General features: G+C 35.6%; 1 protein-coding gene across 3 annotated transcripts in view; it reads left to right on the top strand.

Annotated features, from left to right (window-relative positions):
• The window catches only part of LOC106131127 (LIM domain only protein 3), a 46055-nt gene extending 22587 nt beyond the window's left edge, over nucleotides 1–23468 (top strand). For 2 of the 3 annotated variants that reach the window (XM_060944798.1, XM_060944797.1), the window contains 6 exons: nucleotides 7894–7985; nucleotides 15115–15352; nucleotides 15744–15869; nucleotides 16266–16407; nucleotides 17378–17572; nucleotides 22134–23468. In XM_060944798.1, coding sequence (XP_060800781.1) covers nucleotides 7940–7985; nucleotides 15115–15352; nucleotides 15744–15869; nucleotides 16266–16407; nucleotides 17378–17542 — 717 coding nt within the window. In that variant the 5' untranslated portion in view covers nucleotides 7894–7939 and the 3' untranslated portion in view covers nucleotides 17543–17572; nucleotides 22134–23468. The remainder of the gene's footprint in view (nucleotides 1–7893; nucleotides 7986–15114; nucleotides 15353–15743; nucleotides 15870–16265; nucleotides 16408–17377; nucleotides 17573–22133) is intronic. The other variant, XM_013330120.2, reaches the window with a different exon arrangement.
• Nucleotides 23469–25086: the final 1618 nt, after the last annotated feature.

The following is a 25086-nucleotide window of genomic DNA, read 5'->3' as shown; positions in this document are numbered from 1 at the left end:
GAGGTTAAATTCTGAATTCTCCTTAATTTGTACTGCGGTTGACTCGACCACTTCACCTATTTGTAATTACATCCATAATGATTGCAGTGAAACTATTCTAATAAACAACTAGGTACCACATAACTGACCCATAACTTATAATTAACAGTTTTATAGCTGTCTTGATTTGCAATAAGTAATAAAACTTTGATTTTAGAAAGATATCTAACTAAAATGAATTACTACTTACATATATTGTTTTTTTTTTCAATCGAAAATTATCTATTTAAATAGATAATTTAATTCTATTTTGAAAAATGTTGTTATTAGGTATATTAGCACGCATAATATATAAAATGTTTAAACTTAAAAATTATATTAGTAAAGTTGACTAGCATTACAAAGCAATAAAATTTCGTTGATATATCCCGAAGAAAAAAATAAATAAGACGGATGGTCTTATTTTTTTACCATCATATATACATCCATTTCAATAGTCTTAAGTGCTTTATACAATCTTTAGTCACAAATAAGTCATGTCTTGCCATTATGTCCACTCAATTATGAATGCGGCTTTTATGGCGGCGAGTTTTGTGTAGTAATTTACGCTTATTGTCGAGTTAATTCGTAGGAATTGCGCTTTATATAGAGTGTAAAATGTCGCGCCGTCGCTCGCTGCGTGTGAACACGTCGCCTTGAAACACATACTACATATTCGAATTATCAATAAGCACGTCCTACGCGTTAATTGCAGATAAAAAAAAAATTTTAATAAGATCTTTTTTGTGAAAAAAATTTAAATGTAATTTTACTTTGTGTAAGTCAATTTGCCAAAGGTTTGACTTGCTGTTTTCTTTAGGTTTTTATTTTCTGCCTTAGGCAAAATTATGTACTAAATTCGATTTAATTATTATAAGTAGGCATAGGTAACTAATATTTCCCGAACATTTATCAACAAAACATGAATTTTTGGAATAAATGTCAAATTATACTTAGAAACAATGGATAATGCGCAAATAATCGTAGTTACGATCAAACCAGCCCGCAACGTCGCGAAGCAATAAAGGTAATGTAGGCAAGGTATTTGCCAATATCCTCGTAGAGTGGCCCTCCCAAATATCTTGAGATTGTATTCCCCCTACATAAAAATTGTTCCGGAATAGAGATACTACCCGGATAAATATTCAATTTCAGTACGAACGAAAAAGATTTGATACCTTTGGTACCAACCAGGTTTATTGGATGATAGCCTTTGGAATGGTGTGGATAATCATATTCATAGTTTTTCGACAAAATATAGATAAGTTTTTAGTTGAACGTAGTTTTGCGAGATAAATTCGAAAACAAAGATGAGATTCGATCACGTGATAATGTCGGCCGTTTTATGAATATTTTTATGATGCAGGAAGTTAAAAATAGATTGCATAGTGGAAATACATGGTAAACGAAGTATGGTACCTATCGAGCTGGAGATTAAACTTTAAGTCGCTTATCTTTATGTAAATTTATTCCTCTAAAATCTAGTTTTATGGTCATTATTTTAATGTGATGTTGCTTAAAAAGAACAGATTTAATAAAATTGTCTCATAATGTAATGAAATGTTCTGGTTCCATTTGGAGTATCTAAAGGCGATTGTGGTGCTATAGTAATCAGTCATTGACAGAAGCGTCGTCGGAGGCGTATCCACTAGTCTCGACCCTCTCGAGTTAAGGAGAGAACGACATGTAGATGAAAAGGGCAGCTGAATCTAATACAATCGGGAAAGCGATACTCTCTAGGGTTGCCGATCTTACTTCGAAGTGAACATTAATTTATTATATAGATATAGTAGATACTGCTATTCATTCACTTTTTCAACGAATCGACCAGTACGAAAATGTTGAATAAAAATAAATAATTGTATTAAGATTAAATTTCCGTACATAAAAATTTCTTGTTACCAACTAATTTACAATCCAAATAATAAGTATTTCCTCCCAGTAATGGTAATAGGCATTTAAAATTTTCGTTTCCAATTGAAACAAAAGCTATCTATGCCCCATTTCGTATCAAGCGCTGATAACTGCAGGAAAGTAGTTAAAGAGGAATGTAAAGTTTTATTGCGTTCCGTGATACGGCGCGCACAAAGTATCGCATTGTTAGCAGCCCTGCCGGCGGGAGGGGGCGCGGGCGGGGGCCCAGTATTGAATGAGATTGCTTCTTACTTCGGCAAATGGATCACGTAGTGGATGAGATGTCACAGTGTTTTAAGATCGCAATCCAACCGATCCCGAAATAGATATAAGGATGTTGCCATCTCGCGGATTATTTAATTAGGTACGAAACCAAAATGAAGTTATTAATTTTAGGTAAATGTTTAACATGACCATTAAATCACGAGATAAACTTAATAGTTAAATATTGAATAATTTATGAGTTAACCTTACAATTGTTATAACAACAATTATTACAATAATAAGGTAGTTAGACAACATGCGGAACCTGAATAGTCACTCAAGTATACATTACATAATCAAGTAAATACATTCACACTCAGTAATTGGGAAATTCCCGAGACGGGCCGCCGCCATAGCCGCGTCGTCGGCGGTGGGTGGGCGCTGAAAAACAATTTCACGCCAAATCTTAGCTTGTGTTTTCCTATTTCCTTTTTATTTATCTTTTAGTCTTTTCTTTTCTCGAGAATCAATTTCACGGATGAGTGTCGCGATGATCTCAGTTCAAAAAGCGCGAGGGTTCGTCGAGCGGTGCACGTGTGCAATGGAAAGCGGCCCGAATGGGGCTGAGATGCCAGACCGGACGTCCAGCGGCCGAGCCCGCTCGCCTCTCATTACTCGGTGACGCAAGAACGCGTCCCGATAATAAGCTTTCTGCTCGGTGCTTCTTGTGATTGGATGGGCTATGCGTGTGTTATCTGCGTACGCGGCTTGCGATATATCTAACCCAATTTTCTTTTTCATGACTCCGTAAACGAATTGCTCCTTTGTCAGTCTGAAGTCGCATATCATCAAAAGTTTAATCACAATTGGGTTGCGAAACAATATGAACTTTATGTAATGCATGTTGGAGTTAAGTAGTGAATAACAGTGATTGTTTTGGCGCACTCCCAGATGGCAATGTCTATTTTGCTGACATGCAATTGAAAAATGAGCTGCACTAGATACAAGCCTTACATTTTTAAGTAGCGTTACCAAACTCATTTGAAAATTTGAAGTTATATTTTTCAGTAAAATTATGTTATAAGTGAGTGGAAATCACGAGGTTGTCACCGGGCCGGCCTGCGCTGGAGCGCGCCGTTCAAAATTGTCGGGCCCAGGCGCCGGCTCCCTCGGAATTGACAATTTTACGGGCGGTTTATTTCCGGACACCGAACTTCCTTGGTCAGGCCCGCACCCTTCGCCCCCCTTTACACCCACAACCCCTTCGTTCGCCGCTGTTTGTCCGCACAAATACACTCTCATCTAAAACAAACAAGAATTGACACTTTGTTGATTTCTGATCCAAATATTTTAAATGTATGAATCCTCCTCAATAATTGATGCCACGATGTAAGAACACTTTCAAGGTTGTGGCACATAAAATTTACATTGTATGTAAGTGTCTTAAGCGAAAGCTTCCCACTTAAAAGCTCTACAAATGCACTGAAAGCTCTTTCGCGCACTAATCCCAAACCTTTTAGCTGCAATCAAAAGCCCCGAGCGCTCGGTGTGGGGCGGGACGATGTGATGCTTGTGGAAGCGCCTAGGAATTTAATTTACATTTTTAATTAAGTTAAATTTTGTTCGAAAAGCTTTCACGGAATAGGAGTTTTCTTGATTAGAGTTCAGCTCTGGCTGAAGTTTGAGATTGATTAGTGGAGCTTTAATTGCTCTCTGCCGGTGAATAATGAATTCGATCAGTGCGGAGTCAGAAGGGAGTGTCTAACAGATTACTTTGACACTAATGGATCAAATTGTTCTTATTTATTTTATATTCAGCAACATTTATAAAGCTATTATGGAACAGTTAATATTTTGATTTTGACATCCTAATTAAATTGGAATAAAAGTAATGTCCATATTTTTCCGAGCGCTGCACTGAATCGCGGCGCGGCGGCTAGCTTGTAATAGATGGTTGGGGTGAAATGTAACGTAATGCTACTTAATTGATCGCGTTGATAACGAAATCATAATGGAGATACTTATTGAGAGTCGCCACTACTCGCCCCCGCCTCAGTAATTGGCAAATGGGTTTCCGCACCGTACCCAAATTACTGGAAATTACTTTAATGGATTTCTCTTCTCGCGAGTTAGTTTTAATGCTTTGGGATTGTTCAAGTCCGTAATAGTTGTTTATATTGTAGAGGAGGGATCGCTACTTCATTATAAGTTTGTTGCCTTATCTGGTTTTCAGTTTTTTTTTTGTTAAAAAGAGATGTTTGTTTTTCCCCACTACTAAAGCTCTAATGTGTGCTTGTAAATCGGAAAGGTCACAAAAGACCCGTAAGCTGACGTAAAAGCGAATAAATAAGAGACTTCCGCGAAGCACTCTCGGCGAGAACAAGTTGAGAGCCAGTGACGTACGATTTGACGTAGAATATTTTATCCGGCACTGAAACGCCGCCATCCATTCCACTTATCCCAGTACTCTGCAGAATTTTTGACACGTCTGAGGCACTGCCCTTTTCAGTGACTGGTTTAGTGTGACAGTATCCTTTAAATTCGCATTAGGGGCAAGTAAATCCGCTGTCTTCTTTGTTAGCTCCTTGAACCGGATGATTAATTGCCCTGATACGAACGTGATCTGAAGCTGTAGGAATGATACTATTCTTACAGCATTCACTCAAAAGCCTTCTATTAGTCTTATTTACGTTGCGGAGGATAGCAATATATAACACCGCCCTAAGAACATGCAATGAATATGTAATAATTAGTTCGTTTCATTTACTATACCCCGTACCTCTTACTCCTAGTACTACTGAGTACTATGTACTCTTCGCTAAATTACATCAGGTAAGTATATTACTAGGAATCCTATTGTACGCCATTAAAACATGATTCGCGAAGACGAGAAGCCAGCCGCGGGCCGCGCGGGACGAGTACCGCAGCTGCCCCACCCGCCAATCGGACCGAATCCGGCGCAATCCATATTAGATTTGCCCGCTCTCTCATATCCATTCTGAGATGTTCATATTTTATTGGGGCCAATAAAACGGATTCATGAATATGAGAAATGCATAACGAATACCGTATTTATGGATGGAGGCGCGCTCGCTTGCCGCGGATATGTCGCGGGTAATTTGATAGCCGCCTTTGTAACAGGTGCTGATGGGAATTTCGATGCGGTTATAAAAAAATTTTCATAGCAATTGGGGTTGATAGCGTATTCTGTTTTTATTTTATATGTATTTCATTTCAACATGCGGTATTGTATTTAAATATTTTATGAAATGTAATGTTAAAATTATGAATGCTTCATATAATATCATGACTCTTGATTCATTCTGGTCGTTACAACAAGCGTTTTAATTTTATTGATACAATTGATATTTTAATTATGGCTATCTATCTTTTCATACACCTTAAAGGTTTTTTCCTAAATAAAAACTTATAAGTTGACAACTACCTAATAAAAAAGAATGACGGACACTTTTAAATTTAAGATACGCTAAATTAACCCACAAGGGTTATTAATGCCTCCCTCAAGTTTCAATTTACAGCTTTGCATGGACGTCTCAACCTTCAAGGGATACCGTCTGATAGTGTGTTTGTTATTCAAGTTCCCTTGGAAATTGGACTCTAAAGCGTGTCTGTAAGGCGGAAAGTTATTGAGGAATATACTGAAATTGCAAGGTGGAAGAGAAAGAGATCTTATTTGTAGAGTAGTAGAGTTTATTTAGGATCGCAGTGGGGGTAAGGTTGTTGCCGTTTGACGGCAGTTTGTCGGAGTAATAAGGTCTCGCGCGGAGTGGACGTAAGGAGAGGATATCGTTTATTCTAATGAGGTTTCGTTGAGACGCGTGCTGCTCGGGCAACCCCGCTATATCGCCTTCTAGCTAGAATTCTTTAACAATAAAAATCGCTGAATTCTGCATGATATGTAGATTTGGCTAGTGTGTTTTCTGTGAATATATCTATTGTCTTATTTAAACTCAGTTTAGAGAATATGGTACCTAGTAACATTCTTTGATTTCAATCTAAAGTTGCTTTAATAGTGGATATTTAATGAACACTATGTATTATAGTTTTTAGGCTAATTACTTACATATGACGATGACGAAAACACGTAAGTTTTTTTGTTGACGTAAGTTAAGAGTTTATTTCATTTTAGGAACATTCTTAATAGCGTTTAATCTATACTAATATTACAAAGCTTGTTGTTTTTTTTTGTTTGAACGCGCTAATCTCAGGAACTACTTAGTTCGAATTGAAAAATTATTTTTGTGTTAAATAGACGATTTATCGAGGAAGGCTCTAGACTATATACCATTACGCTGCAACTATTAGGAAGGAAGAAATAATAGAAAATGTGAAAAATAACGGGGAAAATTATTCATTCTTGAGGGCTTCAATGATGCCCAAAATAACTTTTCCACGCAGACGAAGTCGCGGGCACAGCTAGTATTATATAATCAGAATTATCATTGCCTAGCCACATTCAACAACAAGTTATATTTAAGAACAAACTTAATGTATGTACTTAAACTACTAACCTTAACTATACCTACTTAAATTTCACTACGAAAGTTAATTATTATAATTACATTTATATACTTAAAGAAAAAGATTAATTTCAAAATCAGCTAAACGGTATTATCGGTTACTGACGTAAACATAATGCACGAATGCACATTGCCTACATTTAAAAAAACATTGTAAATAAACGTTAAACGTAAATAAAATCATTTTAGCTTACAAATTGTTTGCTCTTGTTCGATCTTCGATGTAGGTAGGGTATTCACCGAAAAGCTGGCTGCATTTTGACTACCAAAGTAGTTCATAGAAACTATGTAGTTAAATAGATAATATGTTTTTATCCACATCTACAGTCTCTTTTAGTTTGATTATGTGATGTACGAGTATGTCTGAAAATACCGTGTTACCTGGCCTTCCAGCCTTTTCAAGACAATTGGCTGTGTCTACCCCCCAACGAATATAGACTGAGGCTTAAAATATCTTACCTATAGGAATTTCTTATGAATTTATTCATTTGATGAACCCAATCTGACAATAAATACCTATCTTTATCATTTTTATTTGTTTGTATTAATATTATAGTAAACCTACTACTATTTTGTATAAAAAAATATTGTGATCCAATTTTTACATAGTCGTTTCAATATTCCAATTTGATTCAACCGCGTTCCAAATTTTACGTTCGTATATCTTGAAGACAGATTTTATATCGATTTTATAGCGATCAATTTATTATTTATATTCTACCTATATGACTAAAATATAACAATGAAAAAGCCATATATTTTATATCAAAGGAAGTAAGTGTTCAATATTTACGTATGTTACATACTATACATACGTACAACTTTTTAATCGTATAAAATATCGCTGGTAGCATGGTGACAAACACATACACAATTATAATTATTTTTGATTTAGAAGCAATAGGATCTTACACTTACACCAATATGTTTAAGCTATGATAACTACTAAGAGTAGGTACGAATCAATTAGAGTAGAGTATTGCCACGTGTTGAAAATTTGATTGACTGTATTCGATCAGTAAATATTTTTTATTCTAATCGAAAGAAATATCACAATGCTATAAAAAACTAAAGGGAAATAGTAAATAGTAATTGTATTTATTCTAAGAATTATTATGTACCTACTTACATGTTTATTCCTTATTTTATTGTAATGGAGCAAAATACCTTTTATTCCAGTAAGTAGAAGTTTATTATATTTTTTCATTTGTTTCAGGGAGGCGCTGAGATATTTCATGTGATGCGCGAGTGACACCGTCGCCATGATTCGAGATCCACCGGCCATGCATAAGCCTGAAAACACAAACAGTAAGTGCTTTTTATCTTAAATTATAATTTCATGGTAAGTACTCGTCTTGGCGTGAAATCCTACTGACGTTTCAGATAATTCATAGAGAGTGCGAAAGGAATTCGCTCGAAGATAAATATAAGCAAGTCGGCGTTTCATTTTCGTTTTGCTGACGTAAATTTTTCATAATATTAGGACAAACAGGTCGCGAATAAAACGCGGGAAGGGTTGTGCCATAAACCGGCCGGCAGCGTCCGTCGCGATATTAAAAAGGGGACGAACGATATTGCAATATCACATTTATGCGAAATGTCCGACACCCAGATCGTATTGATAAAAATAAGCGATTTTTTATTGTGGCCCACAATTTTGTCTAAGGAGAGCGGTTTTCTTCCATTCTGATTGTACTTATAATCTTCTCTGTGATCTGAATGGTAGTGCGCTTGTTTGTTACATCAGATTTCCTTGGATAATAGAAAATAAATTACATAAGTTAATGTCCTCTTTGTTCCACATACTATCCATCATATTGAATTATACACCTTAACAAAGAATTAAATTTTTTTAATGTGTATGTATAAATCTTTAAGTATTTATGTGAATTCAAAAACACAATTATTCAATGCAAAAGAGACTTAAGTAAATTATTACGATATTAATGTTTTAGTATACAAGAATGTCTAATACGAGTATTACTACATTTAATATATAAGAAACAAAATTCCATGTAAATATAATGTAGCTACCATAAAAAAAAAATAGATACCAGTCTTGATTAATAACACATTTTAATTAGTTATTAATTAAAAATATACCAAAAAAAATAATTTTCTAAGAAATTTTATAATTCGAAACAATTCAATAAGAATAAAAAAATTATCAACGAATACTTTGTTCTTACAAAAATTTACATGGAATCTTTTACTTTACGAAAACTTACATGGAATCTAGAACAATGCGAAAATCGATAGTACTATCGCTCAAGCAGCACTTTTAACCCTATAATCGATTTCAATTTCAGAAGAACACAAACAGGAATACAAAAATATATTTACTCAATGAATTAGTTCAATGATAATATCGCTTACACAATGTAGAACGTCTATTTTTCTAATAAACTATAAACAACACTTCATTGGCGATTGGTATTGAATATGCACTTTCTGTAAGGAAAGAATATATTCATGAGATATTCTTTCGTACTCTGGGCATTGTATGGCAGCATAGGCAGCAGCGGAAAATTGCGAGGACAGTGCGGCAGTGCGGCGCGGCGTAGCGTGGCGCGGCGCGGCGAGCAAACGCGGCGCCCGCGGCTCTGGGCGGTCCTGATAAAATTTATGGCCACTTCCCCTTTAAAACAATATTGAGGGCTCAGTTGGGATTTATGTCTCGCCGCTGCTGCAGCGACTCAATTTATTCTTCAATTTTTCATACAATAACTCACACACGTATTACGAGTGATGGATGAAAAGGACTAACTTTCGGGCTTTAATAAGAGCCTCCAGATGCGAATCTCCAAATTGGCTGAAGTTTATTGCCCACTTATGTCAGGCTTAAGTTTCGCCGGGAGCCTTTCTTTGAGAAAATAATTTATGACGTAGATTGTCTTTTGTACAGTCGTTTGATTGTCACTGCTATTTACAGTAATTATACAATGTGTAGTTGCATAGTACTTTTCTATAAGTAATTACATTTTGCAAAAATGATGTGCAAAATTTATTTTTACAGAGCCTTTTTATTTTACTGTCTTTATATTCAGTTCTTTTCGTATTTTTGTCTGCAAGAAAACTGATTCAGGACTGAAGAAACATATATATATATATATATAAATTTCATCTTGACATTGTTTAAATAGATCATACTTAACACATTTTTCATTTATATTATTATACTATAATAGACAACCAATAAAAAAAAATCTATATTTTGCGCTTAAGTTTATCGAAAAGCTTAGCCTTTACCATGAGTAGGGCTCTAGAAGCAGTTGCGATCGTAAATGGATATTGCACGGGTGGGCCGAGAGTCGAATACAAACAGGCAATACTTTGATTAAAATATAAAATATAGTGTGTTACTAATCTAAAGTATCTACAATGTTTTTTATGCGTTTCATGAATTCGACTTACTGTTACAAAGTACACTCGTCATTAAGTAATCTGACATTAAGACGATTCTCATGTGGTTATCTATTCATTAATAAGTTCTTATTTATTTTTAGAGGTAACAGTTAATGTATGCGTGATATTTTGGTGCAATATTTTAAAACTTTCCGTAACGCCTTAATTACGATTAAAATTATTACCGAAATGAATAGCAATTTAGATAAGAATTCAGGCCATCAAATTATTAAAAATTTAATTGCTGAAAACTTTTTGCTTATTGCTTACCACTGCTATTAGGCTTAATTCAAAAATTAATTTAAACTTTCACAAGGATGAGTTAGGAAGCGAGCGTAAAAGCAATATCAATTTTATAATTTTAATTAAAAAAAACTAACTTCTCTGATGACAAAGCCTCGTACTTTTTTAATAACGGAAATGTTAACGATGGCCGGTTTTGGTCGGAGGTGTGCTAGGGCGCGCCGTCGCTGCCATAGGTCAGCTAGAATTTTAATAAGCCGCTGTCGAGCAGCTTTCAGCTCACCTTGTAATTAAACATCACAAATTGCTTATCTAACTTACAAAAGGGTTCTATGTAGGAACATTACTTTTGATATAACGTCTTATAAAAAACAGAACGAATAGCTCCTTTGTTCGAAAGCCTTAATTCTCTTTAATTACGCAGTTAGCAAGCAGTATTGTAATGCATGTAATGTTGGTAGGCATGGAAGAATGTAATGTGGATAATTCAGGGCGAGCATCCTGTGCGGCTTAGTTTTTACATTACTCGCTATTAATGCAAAACCCGCATTTGGTTAAATCTAATTACGCCCGCATAATGGATATCGCAACAACGCAATCAACTCCATTGTTTAATGAGTGACCGACGACTAAAACTAAATATATTGTATGAGCATTTAGAACAGCTGCAACCGCAATCATTAAACGAATCCATTAGTATAACACTCTAAACTATTTCATATACATGAGTTTTATTTTCGTAATATATTTCCACACCACTAATTTATGCTAAACTATTTTTGGTGAGTCGTAATATAAGATGGCAATTTCCTTAATATGTTTTGAGCACATTGCTATTAGTCATTCTAAACTTTCTCAATCATAATTTGTTTTTCAATTCACATTATTTAAACTACAGCTAAGTATTTTCGATACCTGTTGTTTATAATTATACGTATTATTTTGTGATGGCCACTTTTCGGAAATGGAACACAAAGTAGATTGACATTTCTAAACTTTTTTTAATATGAGGATTAAATCAACAGCCAACTTTATGAGATGCTTAATATTGCTCTTGTCAATTTGGTTAAAGTTAAAATAAATACATATTGTATTTATTTTCAACTCATAACAAATAATTAAACAACTTTATATAAACTACATTCTATACATAATTCTTAGCATATGCCTACAATTAACCACAGTTTGCACTTTTTACAGAGTGCTCTGTTTTTCCCTTAACTTAATCTTATTCATTTAGATATGTATACATCATCAATATTAACGATAGACCGATGCAAATCGTACGTAGAATGATGAATAGTCAATGTAAACATGTTACGTTGGTACGGGGGGCGAGTTAATTGCAAAACGCAATGAACGATTGTAAATTGCACGGAACGATTGCGGCGTGATGCGGGCTCATTACAATAACCTGGCATTTAATTGAATCGGAGGTATGCCGATGTTGTGAGGATGCATGACTTCTTGATACTGCATGAGTGGACCGGTCTTGGTCGAAAACATTTAATAAGTATCTGTCTAACATAGACAAATCGGAATATAAATCTTCTATGATTTATCGCATGTGAATGGGAAAAAACAATATGCCATTAAAATACACATACCTTACTGATTTAAATATCTACATAACACGTGTCTCACATAAAATAGTAACATGTTGTACTAACTATAATAAAAATAAAAATACTTCTGAATGTCCCTAAGTAGTTAGTTTAAAAGCCAACACTTTCACGGACAAGCACAACTACACGTAACAGAAATTATAATTTCCATTAGGGTACGGTGGGCAAGCTAATAAACTGAAGCCCGTATATTACATCGTTAGAGCGCTTGTTGAACGTCGGCTAGGTGTGAACAGTGGCTGCCGTGCGGCGCTCTCCATACGAGCTTCACAACTCGGAAATGAGTTTCCTCGCTAAGAAAGGATTTTCGGAACAAAAGGCCATTACAGATTCCAATTAGATCCCGTGTTTAGAAGTAATTTTGCGGTGAAATTAGAAAATTAATTTTAAGTTGGAGTGGCTCAAAAGCGAGCGGGCGGCGGAGGACGTGTAACAAGGTTGCTTGCATTTCTACTGTTTTCTAAAAGCGATATATCTAATATACTAGAGCCATTGTCGCCTAGCTTGCGACAAAATAAATTACATTTTATCCATTTCCGGGTTTCTTTTCATTTCGGCGCCTTAATACGTTGGCGGCGGGCGACCGGCTGTGTCGGCGAAATTATACTGCCGGGCCACTTCGGGAGCCAAGTCTCTATCAAATTCTCGGCCGTCGGTAATAAAAGGAAAATAATAGAAGCGCCTTCACTTGGATATTTATGTACAGTCCGCATTATTAACTCACCCTATAATGTTTTACGAACAGGTATAGGCGATACATAAAATGAAATTGTTTCTTTTATGGAAACTTGTTAATAATACTTCAGGTCCTATTTAAGGAACAATAAAATAGTGTGTCTGTTGACACAGAACACGGCGTGTCTGTGAATAGACATAATCGATGGGCCATTAGATCGACGCGCTCCGTAATTACAGCATTACCAACATGCTTGGCCTGAAATGGACAAAGCACGCCGGCGACCGCCGCTCTGCGCCGTTCCGCGGAAAACTACGGAGCTTATTGAATAGCTACGGGTAAAACCGCCGATACTTTTTATCCTTTCCCAAGGAAACTTACCACGTTTATGCATACATTCTGAGAATGATTAAGGAAACTTACAGCGAATGGACTATCTTTTTTTTCGTTGTTTGTAAATATGTAAAAATCATTATAAGAATTCGATTAGCGTGACCATGCTTCCTTCGGTAAACAAGTTAAGTAAAAACGGAATCTTATTGTCATTAGGTGCCTTCCTAATGTTTTGGGGCCAAAGTCGTGAAAGGATTTTAGACAGTTTTGATGCCCCTTATGGCTCTTAAAAAATTAAACACTTCTTAAAATTTAGAATATATTAGATAATTATTACGTGTTTTTAAAATATCTTATAAAAAATTATAGTGTTAAATTTGCAATACGGGAACAGGAGACCATTTTAATTTTAGACATTTTGAGTAAGCTTTAATGAGAGTCTTTAATCATTGACATTAATGTAATGAACCGAGTTGAGTTTGTCTGGTTGCACACAAGACACGGAGCCAGCAGGGGCGGGGTGGTCGTGGGTGGCGTCGGCGCGGTTGTTAGATCCCTGCAGCGCACTAATTGCGAATTGCGAGGCCCGGCGCTGGTCGTACGTCATCTTTATTATTTTATTATTAACGAGCAGTCATTAATATACTCCAATTAACTTTATTGTCGCAAAGTCGGCTTCAATAAACGGGATGTATCGGCGTCGACGAGCGGGCGATGCGCAAGTGATCGATTGCTATGAGTTATGTCCACCTAGTTACCCCTTCAATTGGATCCTTGATTGGTTTGACGTACGCACTATTATTATGTGGATGGTGTGCCGATAAATTGGAACTGATTGTTTACTAAAGGCGGCCGTTTATTTATGCCGGCCCCGGCTGTCGCCATGAGGCGATTAAAATATTTTTCTACTTACTTTTTACTTGTTTAAGCTTGTTGTTTTGTTGTTTAGCCCTATAAAGAGCGAAAAGGTTAATTAATTTTTATTACTTTTATCTTGAATATTCCTCACGGCTGTGTTGCATTTTTTCTATGTGAGAAAAATGCGTACGCGCATCTTAATGACGTCAGCATGCAACGAGTTAGTGTCACGCCACGCGGCTCTGGTTTGCTCGAATTAATTGAGGTAATTATGCAGTAGAAAACAATCGAGTCTAGCTTAATGCTATAATGAGCCGGGTATTACGAACAATTACCCGACTGTATGTAGCGAAACAGAATTCATTACCTGCGTCCAAGCTTTAATTTAAATTAACCACCGTCCTTCTCTATGGTTACATAATTATGCCTTCTAGCTGATGTAAGTACTGGACACATAAATAAGCTACTTGATTTCAATTAATGGAGCCAACATGTTTTATGATATAGAAATTATAATAAAGATTTTTTTAGTATATGGGATAGATTGAATACAATACAATAAATGTAGAGTTATTAAGCTTTTATTTTTACTCGTAACTTTATTTACGCCTACATTTTTTTTCTAATTTTCTTACTTATACTTATTCGTAAAAAAATCCGCGTTTTGTCTCAGTAGATATTTAAATTATTGGCGAGAAGTTCGGTTGAACGTAATTCGTCGTTCGTCGTAATTATATTCGTATATTTATTGATTACGACACTAATTTGTTTCCTTTTACGTTATCATTTAATTAATTATACTGGATTCGTTTTAACCATAATTACAATGATTGCTAAGTTGAAACTTAAAGTTTGGGAGGTAAATTATGTTTTATTGCGCTACCAAGTTGATCGTTTAAAATAATCGTTCTGGGAAGCGAATTTAGTGGTACTTACGAACATTGCTTTAAATGATATGCCAAAACCGTTGTTGGTACAACATAATTAGCATTTACGAAATTATTACTCAAAGTTTAATTATGAAATTGGAGTAGTTTATTTTCTCATGCATGGTTTGTTCTCAAACATTTTGAGGAAACTAAAGTATAAAAATTTTTTCGTAAATAATAGATATTTAATTCTCAATAGAAAAAGGTTCCTTTAACTATTTTTCCTTTACGGAAAAAATGTCACTGTTCCTGCGTAATCGCAGGCAAAAGCTCGTAAATATAATTCAGGTAGATCATAATTCGACCGAAATGACCCAATCAAATAAGAATACGACCAGTAGAAGAGCTACAAACATATTTCTTTGCAGGTCAACAAGAAGAGAACAAATACAGTCGCACCAGCGGCGTGACCAGCAACACGGGGGGCGCTCGGCTTTGCGCGCAATGTGGGAAAGTCATCACAGAGAGGTTTCTTCTCAAGGCGATGGAGAGGTTCTGGCACGAAGACTGCCTTAAATGCGGATGTTGCGACTGCCGTCTCGGGGAGGTGGGCTCAAAGCTGTATTACAAAGCCGACCTTATGCTGTGCAAAAGGGACTATCTTAGGTAACTAACTTTTTTATTCTGTGTATATCTGTATATCTTTGCACTACAGAAATCTTCACAATGACAATGATGTCTTATTATTCATATATTTGTGGCTTGTATATGTCATTGAAACATGATTAATTCATAAAAAAATCTAAAATTTATGTATACCTACATAATTTTGTGACTACTATACTTACACAAGTATAAGTCACTAAACTAAATTTCTGTTTTAATTTATACGTTGAAGGAAAATAACTTTGCGCCAAAATTGCATCACATTTCAGGTCACTGATTTAATATTTTCAATGTGCCAGTTTAAAATAATAATATAGCGTGCGTTTCAAGTGCTCCTGTTGTTTATAAGTTATATTTTTCGTTGCGTTTATAGCCCTGTTATTTTTAACAGGTTATTTGGTGCCACAGGCAATTGTGTGGCGTGCAACAAAGTCATTCCCGCCTTCGAAATGGTAATGCGAGCCAAAAGCTTCGTTTACCACTTAGAATGCTTTGCCTGTCAGCAGTGCAATCACAGGTGAGAAGCTATAAATTTCTTTTTAATTAGTGCATTACCTTTTTGAATATTCTTATGTCTCACTACTTGTAATGTTTCTTAGCGAGATGTTTATGATGACTTTTGGTATTTGTCATGATAAGGAGAAAATCACTGTGCAATTTTAATAGACCATCAAACGGTCACAATTTCATACCCATCAGTCGGGCTCAGCCGTTTTCATTTTCATTGTTTTTGTTATTAAAAAAATACTTAATCTGATAATGAAATTACGTTGCATAAATGATATCAAACTGACATAATCTAAATCTACATTACGATGTCGGGTAAATAACTGACGTGAATGAGAAAGTTACATGCGAACGCAGTGTTTAACTGAATTGCAGTCTAAGTAATGTGAATATATATTTGATATAGGTTTTGCGTAGGCGACAGATTTTATCTGTGCGACAACAAGATTCTCTGCGAGTACGACTACGAGGAGAGACTAGTTTTCGCTAGCATGGCCGCCAACCCTAGCGGACTGGCGCACATCCGGCGACAAGTCAGCGGGTTACAGGTGAATACATCCAGAATACTACACAGCTATATCAAACACAAAGTCTAGACTGCTCATTATTAGTCTCCGGGCAGACCTCTGTGAATAGCGACAATTTAGCCTATTGATTGACCCCTTTTATCATTTCATACAGCTGTATTTGTGGAACAGTAGGCGTAGCTGCAGATGTTTATTTCTGAAATGGCATACTAAAAAGCCTTATGATGTATCGTGGCGATATTATTATAATGACATAAACGTTTTATTGTTTCATATTGTCGGTTCCCACCAAATGTCGGGTGTTGTGCGTCACGTGGCCGCGATCCGCTGACGTGGCCGGAGCCCGCGGCGGCTCCGCGTCCCGCTCTCAGGCTTCGTTCGTTTCGTGTTCTTACACTCAATTATTCTTAACGTAATGGCCATAAACAGCCACTATTATTCCCATAGTAAACTAAGCAACTGGCTATTTGTGTCATTTAAATAATTATCGATTAAATACGCACTCGGTTATTGTATTACCATATGTCTGTTGAAAATTTATAACAGACGTTATCTTGATTCTACATTATCGAGATTAGATTTATTTTCTTTGGAAGATACCTTAATAACTTTGAATACATTTACAACGAATAAAACAATTACGCTTATCTAAATTAACATTTTTTTGATGTTACTATTACAAATAAAGGGCACGTGAAAAAGTCGGCTCAGCGAAGTAAATAACTCCCACAAGGACACTGTTAGTGGGAGATTCTATCTTCACTTTATTATGTTTCTTTTGTGATCATTAATCTTTCTCGTACGAACGCTTGTCGGAATGCGAATGTGGGGGAATCTATTTCATTTTATGAGTCGCGCGAGTAGAGGAAATCCATTCAGCCGCGCGACATTTCTAATCGACTTTTTGATTGCGTTCACGGTCTACAGTCGGGAGTTCGATGTGGGAATCGGGGCAGATTTGAATGTGATCTTTGAATGAATGTTTTGTCAGCAGTCTCCGAGCGGGGGATACGTGGGAGGCGCGGGTTGTGCGGCAAGCGCGGCGGGTGCGCCTCCGCTGTTGGACAAGGACGGCGGAGGCTGCGCCGGCGCAGACGACGCGTCCAGCGGCTACGGCAGTCCGCCCGACCCCGACGTGTGCGACGCCGCGCGATGACCGACGATGCCTCGCCGACTTCTCGCCTCGGTAAGTTAACAGTGAAAATTATCTTCAGTAATCTATACATATAATAAAATTGTAGAAAAGTGCTGTCTGTACATTGAAAATAAAAATAAAAAAAATAGCAGGGGTTATTGTTATGTCGATGTCGAACCCAAAAACGTAATTAACTTTTTTTTTGTCTGTTTGTCTGTTTGTCGGTTTGTCTGTTTGTCGGTTTGTCTGTTTGTCTGTTCACGCTAATCTCAGAAACGGCTGAACCGAGTTGGATGCGGTTTTCACGAATATATTGTGGTATGCTTCAGTTATGCTTTAGTGTTTGTTTCATGTCAATCGGTTCATAAATAAAAAAGTTATGTCAAATTAAAGAATCACGTCGAACACTATTCTATGCTTATACATAGGCACCATTAATCTCCGCAACTATTTGACGGATTTGATTGAAATTTTGTACCGACATATTTTAGAGCCTGGCGCAACATAAAGACTACTTTTTACCGCGGGAAAACATCCGTTTCCCATGGGAATCGGTAGTATATTGTTTTTTTTAACGCCTGTTCCGGTCAACGAACGACGTCGATCATTGTTACTAGATAGGTAAATTACAATCTATACATATAATAAAATTGTAGAAAAGTGCTGTCTGTACATTGAAAATAAAAAAAAAAAAAATAGCAGGGGTTATTGTTATGTCGATGTCGAACCCAAAAACGTAATTAACTTTTTTTTTGTCTGTTTGTCGGTTTGTCTGTTTGTCGGTTTGTCTGTTTGTCTGTTCACGCTAATCTCAGAAACGGCTGAACCGAGTTGGATGCGGTTTTCACGAATATATTGTGGTATGCTTCAGTTATGCTTTAGTGTTTGTTTCATGTCAATCGGTTCATAAATAAAAAAGTTATGTCAAATTAAAGAATCACGTCGAACACTATTCTATGCTTATACATAGGCACCATTAATCTCCGCAACTATTTGACGGATTTGATTGAAATTTTGTACCGACATATTTTAGAGCCTGGCGCAACATAAAGACTACTTTTTACCGCGGGAAAACATCCGTTTCCCATGGGAATCGGTAGTATATTGTTTTTTTTAACGCCTGTTCCGGTCAACGAACGACGTCGATCATTGTTACTAGATAGGTAAATTACAATCTATACATATAATAAAATTGTAGAAAAGTGCTGTCTGTACATCTATACATATAATAAAATTGTAGAAAAGTGCTGTCTGTACATTGAAAATAAAAATAAAAAAAATAGCAGGGGTTATTGTTATGTCGATGTCGAACCCAAAAACGTAATTAACTTTTTTTTTGTCTGTTTGTCGGTTTGTCTGTTTGTCGGTTTGTCTGTTTGTCTGTTCACGCTAATCTCAGAAACGGCTGAACCGAGTTGGATGCGGTTTTCACGAATATATTGTGGTATGCTTCAGTTATGCTTTAGTGTTTGTTTCATGTCAATCGGTTCATAAATAAAAAAGTTATGTCAAATTAAAGAATCACGTCGAACACTATTCTATGCTTATACATAGGCACCATTAATCTCCGCAACTATTTGACGGATTTGATTGAAATTTTGTACCGACATATTTTAGAGCCTGGCGCAACATAAAGACTACTTTTTACCGCGGGAAAACATCCGTTTCCCATGGGAATCGGTAGTATATTGTTTTTTTTAACGCCTGTTCCGGTCAACGAACGACGTCGATCATTGTTACTAGATAGGTAAATTACAATCTATACATATAATAAAATTGTAGAAAAGTGCTGTCTGTACATTGAAAATAAAAATAAAAAAAATAGCAGGGGTTATTGTTATGTCGATGTCGAACCCAAAAACGTAATTAACTTTTTTTTTGTCTGTTTGTCGGTTTGTCTGTTTGTCGGTTTGTCTGTTTGTCTGTTCACGCTAATCTCAGAAACGGCTGAACCGAGTTGGATGCGGTTTTCACGAATATATTGTGGTATGCTTCAGTTATGCTTTAGTGTTTGTTTCATGTCAATCGGTTCATAAATAAAAAAGTTATGTCAAATTAAAGAATCACGTCGAACACTATTCTATGCTTATACATAGGCACCATTAATCTCCGCAACTATTTGACGGATTTGATTGAAATTTTGTACCGACATATTTTAGAGCCTGGCGCAACATAAAGACTACTTTTTACCGCGGGAAAACATCCGTTTCCCATGGGAATCGGTAGTATATTGTTTTTTTTAACGCCTGTTCCGGTCAACGAACGACGTCGATCATTGTTACTAGATAGGTAAATTACAATCTATACATATAATAAAATTGTAGAAAAGTGCTGTCTGTACATCTATACATATAATAAAATTGTAGAAAAGTGCTGTCTGTACATTGAAAATAAAAATAAAAAAAATAGCAGGGGTTATTGTTATGTCGATGTCGAACCCAAAAACGTAATTAACTTTTTTTTTGTCTGTTTGTCGGTTTGTCTGTTTGTCGGTTTGTCTGTTTGTCTGTTCACGCTAATCTCAGAAACGGCTGAACCGAGTTGGATGCGGTTTTCACGAATATATTGTGGTATGCTTCAGTTATGCTTTAGTGTTTGTTTCATGTCAATCGGTTCATAAATAAAAAAGTTATGTCAAATTAAAGAATCACGTCGAACACTATTCTATGCTTATACATAGGCACCATTAATCTCCGCAACTATTTGACGGATTTGATTGAAATTTTGTACCGACATATTTTAGAGCCTGGCGCAACATAAAGACTACTTTTTACCGCGGGAAAACATCCGTTTCCCATGGGAATCGGTAGTATATTGTTTTTTTTAACGCCTGTTCCGGTCAACGAACGACGTCGATCATTGTTACTAGATAGGTAAATTACAATCTATACATATAATAAAATTGTAGAAAAGTGCTGTCTGTACATTGAAAATAAAAATAAAAAAAATAGCAGGGGTTATTGTTATGTCGATGTCGAACCCAAAAACGTAATTAACTTTTTTTTTGTCTGTTTGTCTGTTTGTCGGTTTGTCTGTTTGTCGGTTTGTCTGTTTGTCTGTTCACGCTAATCTCAGAAACGGCTGAACCGAGTTGGATGCGGTTTTCACGAATTCTATATATACATATATATACATATAATAAAATTGTAGAAAAGTGCTGTCTGTACATTGAAAATAAAAATAAAAAAAATAGCAGGGGTTATTGTTATGTCGATGTCGAACCCAAAAACGTAATTAACTTTTTTTTTGTCTGTTTGTCGGTTTGTCTGTTTGTCTGTTTGTCTGTTCACGCTAATCTCAGAAACGGCTGAACCGAGTTGGATGCGGTTTTCACGAGTATATTGTGGTATGCTTCAGTTATGCTTTAGTGTTTGTTTCATGTCAATCGATTCATAAATAAAAAAGTAATGTCAAATTAAAGAATCACGTCGAACACTATTCTATGCTTATACATAGGCACCATTAATCTCCGCAACTATTTGACGGATTTGGTTGAAATTTTGTACCGACATATTTTAGAGCCTGGCGCAACATAAAGACTACTTTTTACCGCGGGAAAACATCCGTTTCCCATGGGAATCGGTAGTATATTGTTTTTTTAACGCCTGTTCCGGTCAACGAACGACGTCGATCATTGTTACTAGATAGGTAAATTACAATCATTAATAGAATATGTTATAGTTACTTATTACCTTGGAATTGACTGGATTACCATGGGAAAAAAATTAAAAGGGCTCATCTAAATTCTTTCTACTTAAGTTAGTTTAGGCTGATATCATAAACTATAAGAATAATTTACCGAGGGAAATCATAGTACTCCCATGGGAATGAAAAAACATTGTTCTTTTACGGCTGAAGGTAGTTTGTAAGCTGTTGAATTTTAAGAATAATGTCGAACAGATTCCTTCCAGTTTCCCGTGGGTCTGAGATGTTATCCCGCGGTAAAAAGTAACATAAGTGTTGTTATTTCCAAGCCTAAACTAACTGTTTGCCAAATTTCATCCATATCTGTTCAGTAGTTTTTGCGAGAAAGACTAACAAATATGCGTCTATACAAAGTTTCGCATTTATATTATTAGTAAGAGTTAATTCTATTACGAATAACTACTTTTTTTCTCTGTTAGTAGAATTTACTGAAACTTTATAATAATTTTTATTTATAATAAATATCTTTATAGAGAAGTTAAATAAAAATTATCGGTTTAGGAATCGCGGTTCAGCTTAGGATGGACGTTTGTCGGTTGCATACGACGACTGCGCGCGCGGGTAGGTATATAAAGCGCGCCGAGAACCGCGCCGCGCCATTAAAGTAGGTTTTTTAGCTACCCAAAATGACTGTGATTATGATCCAAAATAAAAATAAGTATATATTTAAAAAAAAACGCTGCTCATAGTCACTATTCCACGCGAACGAAGTCGCGGGCACAGCTAGTTTAAAAATAAAGGTGGGTATTCAAATTGTATTTAGAGGTGGTAGATAAAAAACCTGGCAATACAGATTCCTAAATGTGCCCATGGGTACCTCTATTGCACCAAAATAACGCTCGTATCTTCATAACAAAATTTTAAATTTATGAAACCCACATTGACAAATATATTAATTTACACACAGGTAAAACCTCACTGACCGGCGGGACGACAGGCCTCTAGCGGTTTCCACGCAGGGCACTTCTGGCACCCCACCACCGTCTACCCAGTAGAGTGGCTCCCATCTCCTATCTAGCCATCACCATCGCCCTGTAACAATACCTACATATAATACATAGTTTAATATGCTTTATTTTATTACTGTTTCTAGTTCATGTTGTTCAATCTAATAAACTGAAATTGTAACTGTGTTATAATGGCGTTGCCACGCGGTATTTTTAAATCCTATGTGAAGAATTACATCGAGTCGTCTCGGCAAATATATTTTACAAGCTCGACACGAAAGTACATTAGGCTAGAAGGCGGTCCGTGGATATGCGGCCACTTTACAAAGTGTCCGGGATGAGTCGCGATAACGTTGTCAGAACACGATATTTCCATTATGTATACGATTTGAGCACTTGTTTACATGTTAAGATAGCCTCGCGTGGGTAGGAGGCGCATTCTTGCTTCTACTAATATATAGATAGTACCACATCTTGTGCTTAGCCAGTTCATATTTGTCAAAAGATAAAAAGTCAATGTGCAATCCTACGACTTTTTTTGTTTAAATTACCTAAATTACTTATCTAAATGGCAGCTATATCACACTTGCAATAATTATTACTGTAAAAGTAGATATCATTTTCTCTATTATGGTCATTATATTCATCATAAAAGGAAGATCCAGGCCCTAAAGTTATAATAATTGATAATGTAATCGATCTCATTGTTATGAAGTTTTGTGTACATTAAGAACTAAATATTGTTATCATACAAGGTATGAAGTTTTGCATGATTTCTCTTTTATTATTTTTCTTTGATTGGTTAGGTAAATGTTTTTAAGTTTTATGTTTTTTTACCAAAGATAAGTTTGCGTTATAATAATTCTAGCTTACAAAAAGGAGCTACGAAATGTAGATTTAATAGTGATATATCTGGTACTCAGAAGTGGTGCAATGCTTAGTTAAGGACTTCTGTAGGTATAAATAAAGGTTTCAAGGCATTTAATTTTCTGCCACTGCTTCAGTATGTTGTTTGCAAGACTAATCGTATCTTCGATACGTGTAATGCTTAAACATTGCGTTTTTCTACGGAAAGTGAAACCGTTTAAATACTAATGTTTTAATATAAATAGCTATTGTAAAATAAAGATTTCTACAATAAAAGATGTATTTATGTATAAAATTGAACTGTCGTTAATTATAAATATTGGCTAGAGTAAAAATGTCAACGTTTAAATAACCTAAATTAAGAGATCACAATGAAAATGTTTCGGACTTTCGTAAACATCGACAGAATAATTATTCATTTTGACGTTACTGTGTAAATAAATATATTTATTTAACGATTACATTCTAGTGTTTTATTTTCATCTAATTACATCTAAGTACCTTAACAATTATGAGCACAAAACTCATCAGAATATTTTATTATTAAAATGGAGTACTTAACTCCACCGACAAGAGATACTTTAAATGCCCATAAGAAAAAGAAATGGTAGATTAAGGCACGCATGAAGCTGTGTAACAAAGCCTAAACGTTTCATTAAGGACAAGAAATCTGTTTGTAATTTTTATCCTGATATGTGTCAAACTGTACATGTCCCATAGGTAGTTCTTTTATATCTGTTGCATAAAAAAGGTTTGTGAAAAAGTACATAAGATTGAAAAAAGAAACCTCAGTTATATATTTTTTTACCGATATAGACCTAAATAGCAAATTACCGGAGTGGGAAGACTATATTGAAGAATCATACGACTGACTAAACATGTAATATTAAAAAGATACATAAAGTCGACAATTTGTTGGAGGAATCGTTTTTTGTTAGATACACCTCTAATATTCGTGTGTACCCCGCATCGATTCGTGCGAATTAAGATGCCAATATTCAAAACAGCCCTAATCTATCTTTTCTACGCAATTTTCATTTCGCCAAGAGGCAATAGGCGATATAAAGCATAACAAAAATGAACATAGCTTGGTACGCCAAAAGAACACTTATTCTTTGATTCAATTTCCGCAAAATATATTTAAGATATTGCCCAAAATATCAAAACGATATTTAGAGAAGTGCATAAAAGAACTACCTGCGCTTATCTGTTTTGACCTTCGTTTACCGATCAAATATACAATTCCATCTGCGAAAAGCACTTAACGCAATTCTCATGTTTGGTATAAAGATATTTGGAGTTTGTAAGCGCACAGGAGTTTTGTAAGCATGCTAATTGGCAAGCAAGGAATGAGAGATGATGCACCTCTTTTTTTTAATCATTTAAAAATACATTACGTTGTCAAACAGTAAAGACTGAAGGACGACAGAAACACGTGGATATTCTTAAGATACATACATACGTCACGTCTTGCGGTGTAGACAGAGCCAACAGTCTGGAAAAGACTGAAAGGTAACGCTCAGCTGTTTGGCTTGATGATAGAATTGAGATTCAAACAGTGACAGGTTGCTAGCCCATCGCCTAAAAGTGATAAGAATTAGTAGATCGATAGACCTACATATCTAATTTACAAGAACTAGATTTTCTTCCATTTAATTACAAATTGTACGTACATATAGTCACGTCTTTATCCCTTGCGGGGTAGCAAGAGTCAATTCTCGAAAAGTCCAAATTAACAATATAATTTACACTCATTCTCAGTAGTAAAAAAGTTTTCATTGCCACCACAACCCGATTAGAACATCGGCGTACATATTCTTCTCACCAGATCAAAAAAACATTTGAGAACATGGAACTTTTGTTGGAGCTTGATAGCAGAAATATGGAATGTTATCCAAAGATGGAAAGGGTCATTCCACAGGACCTGTAAAAAATCATTGATGACTCGTCAATATAGATAAGTTGTATTAGATTAATTAGATAACATACTCCATAGTACTTGTATGCTTTATTTGTAAATGGAATAAAAGATTATGAATTAGTAAT

Source organism: Amyelois transitella, chromosome 6, assembly GCF_032362555.1.
Source record: "Amyelois transitella isolate CPQ chromosome 6, ilAmyTran1.1, whole genome shotgun sequence".
NCBI lineage: Eukaryota > Metazoa > Arthropoda > Insecta > Lepidoptera > Pyralidae > Amyelois > Amyelois transitella.
The sequence above is the reverse complement of the archived record's forward strand: the minus strand, read 5'-3'. Positions and strand labels throughout refer to the sequence as shown.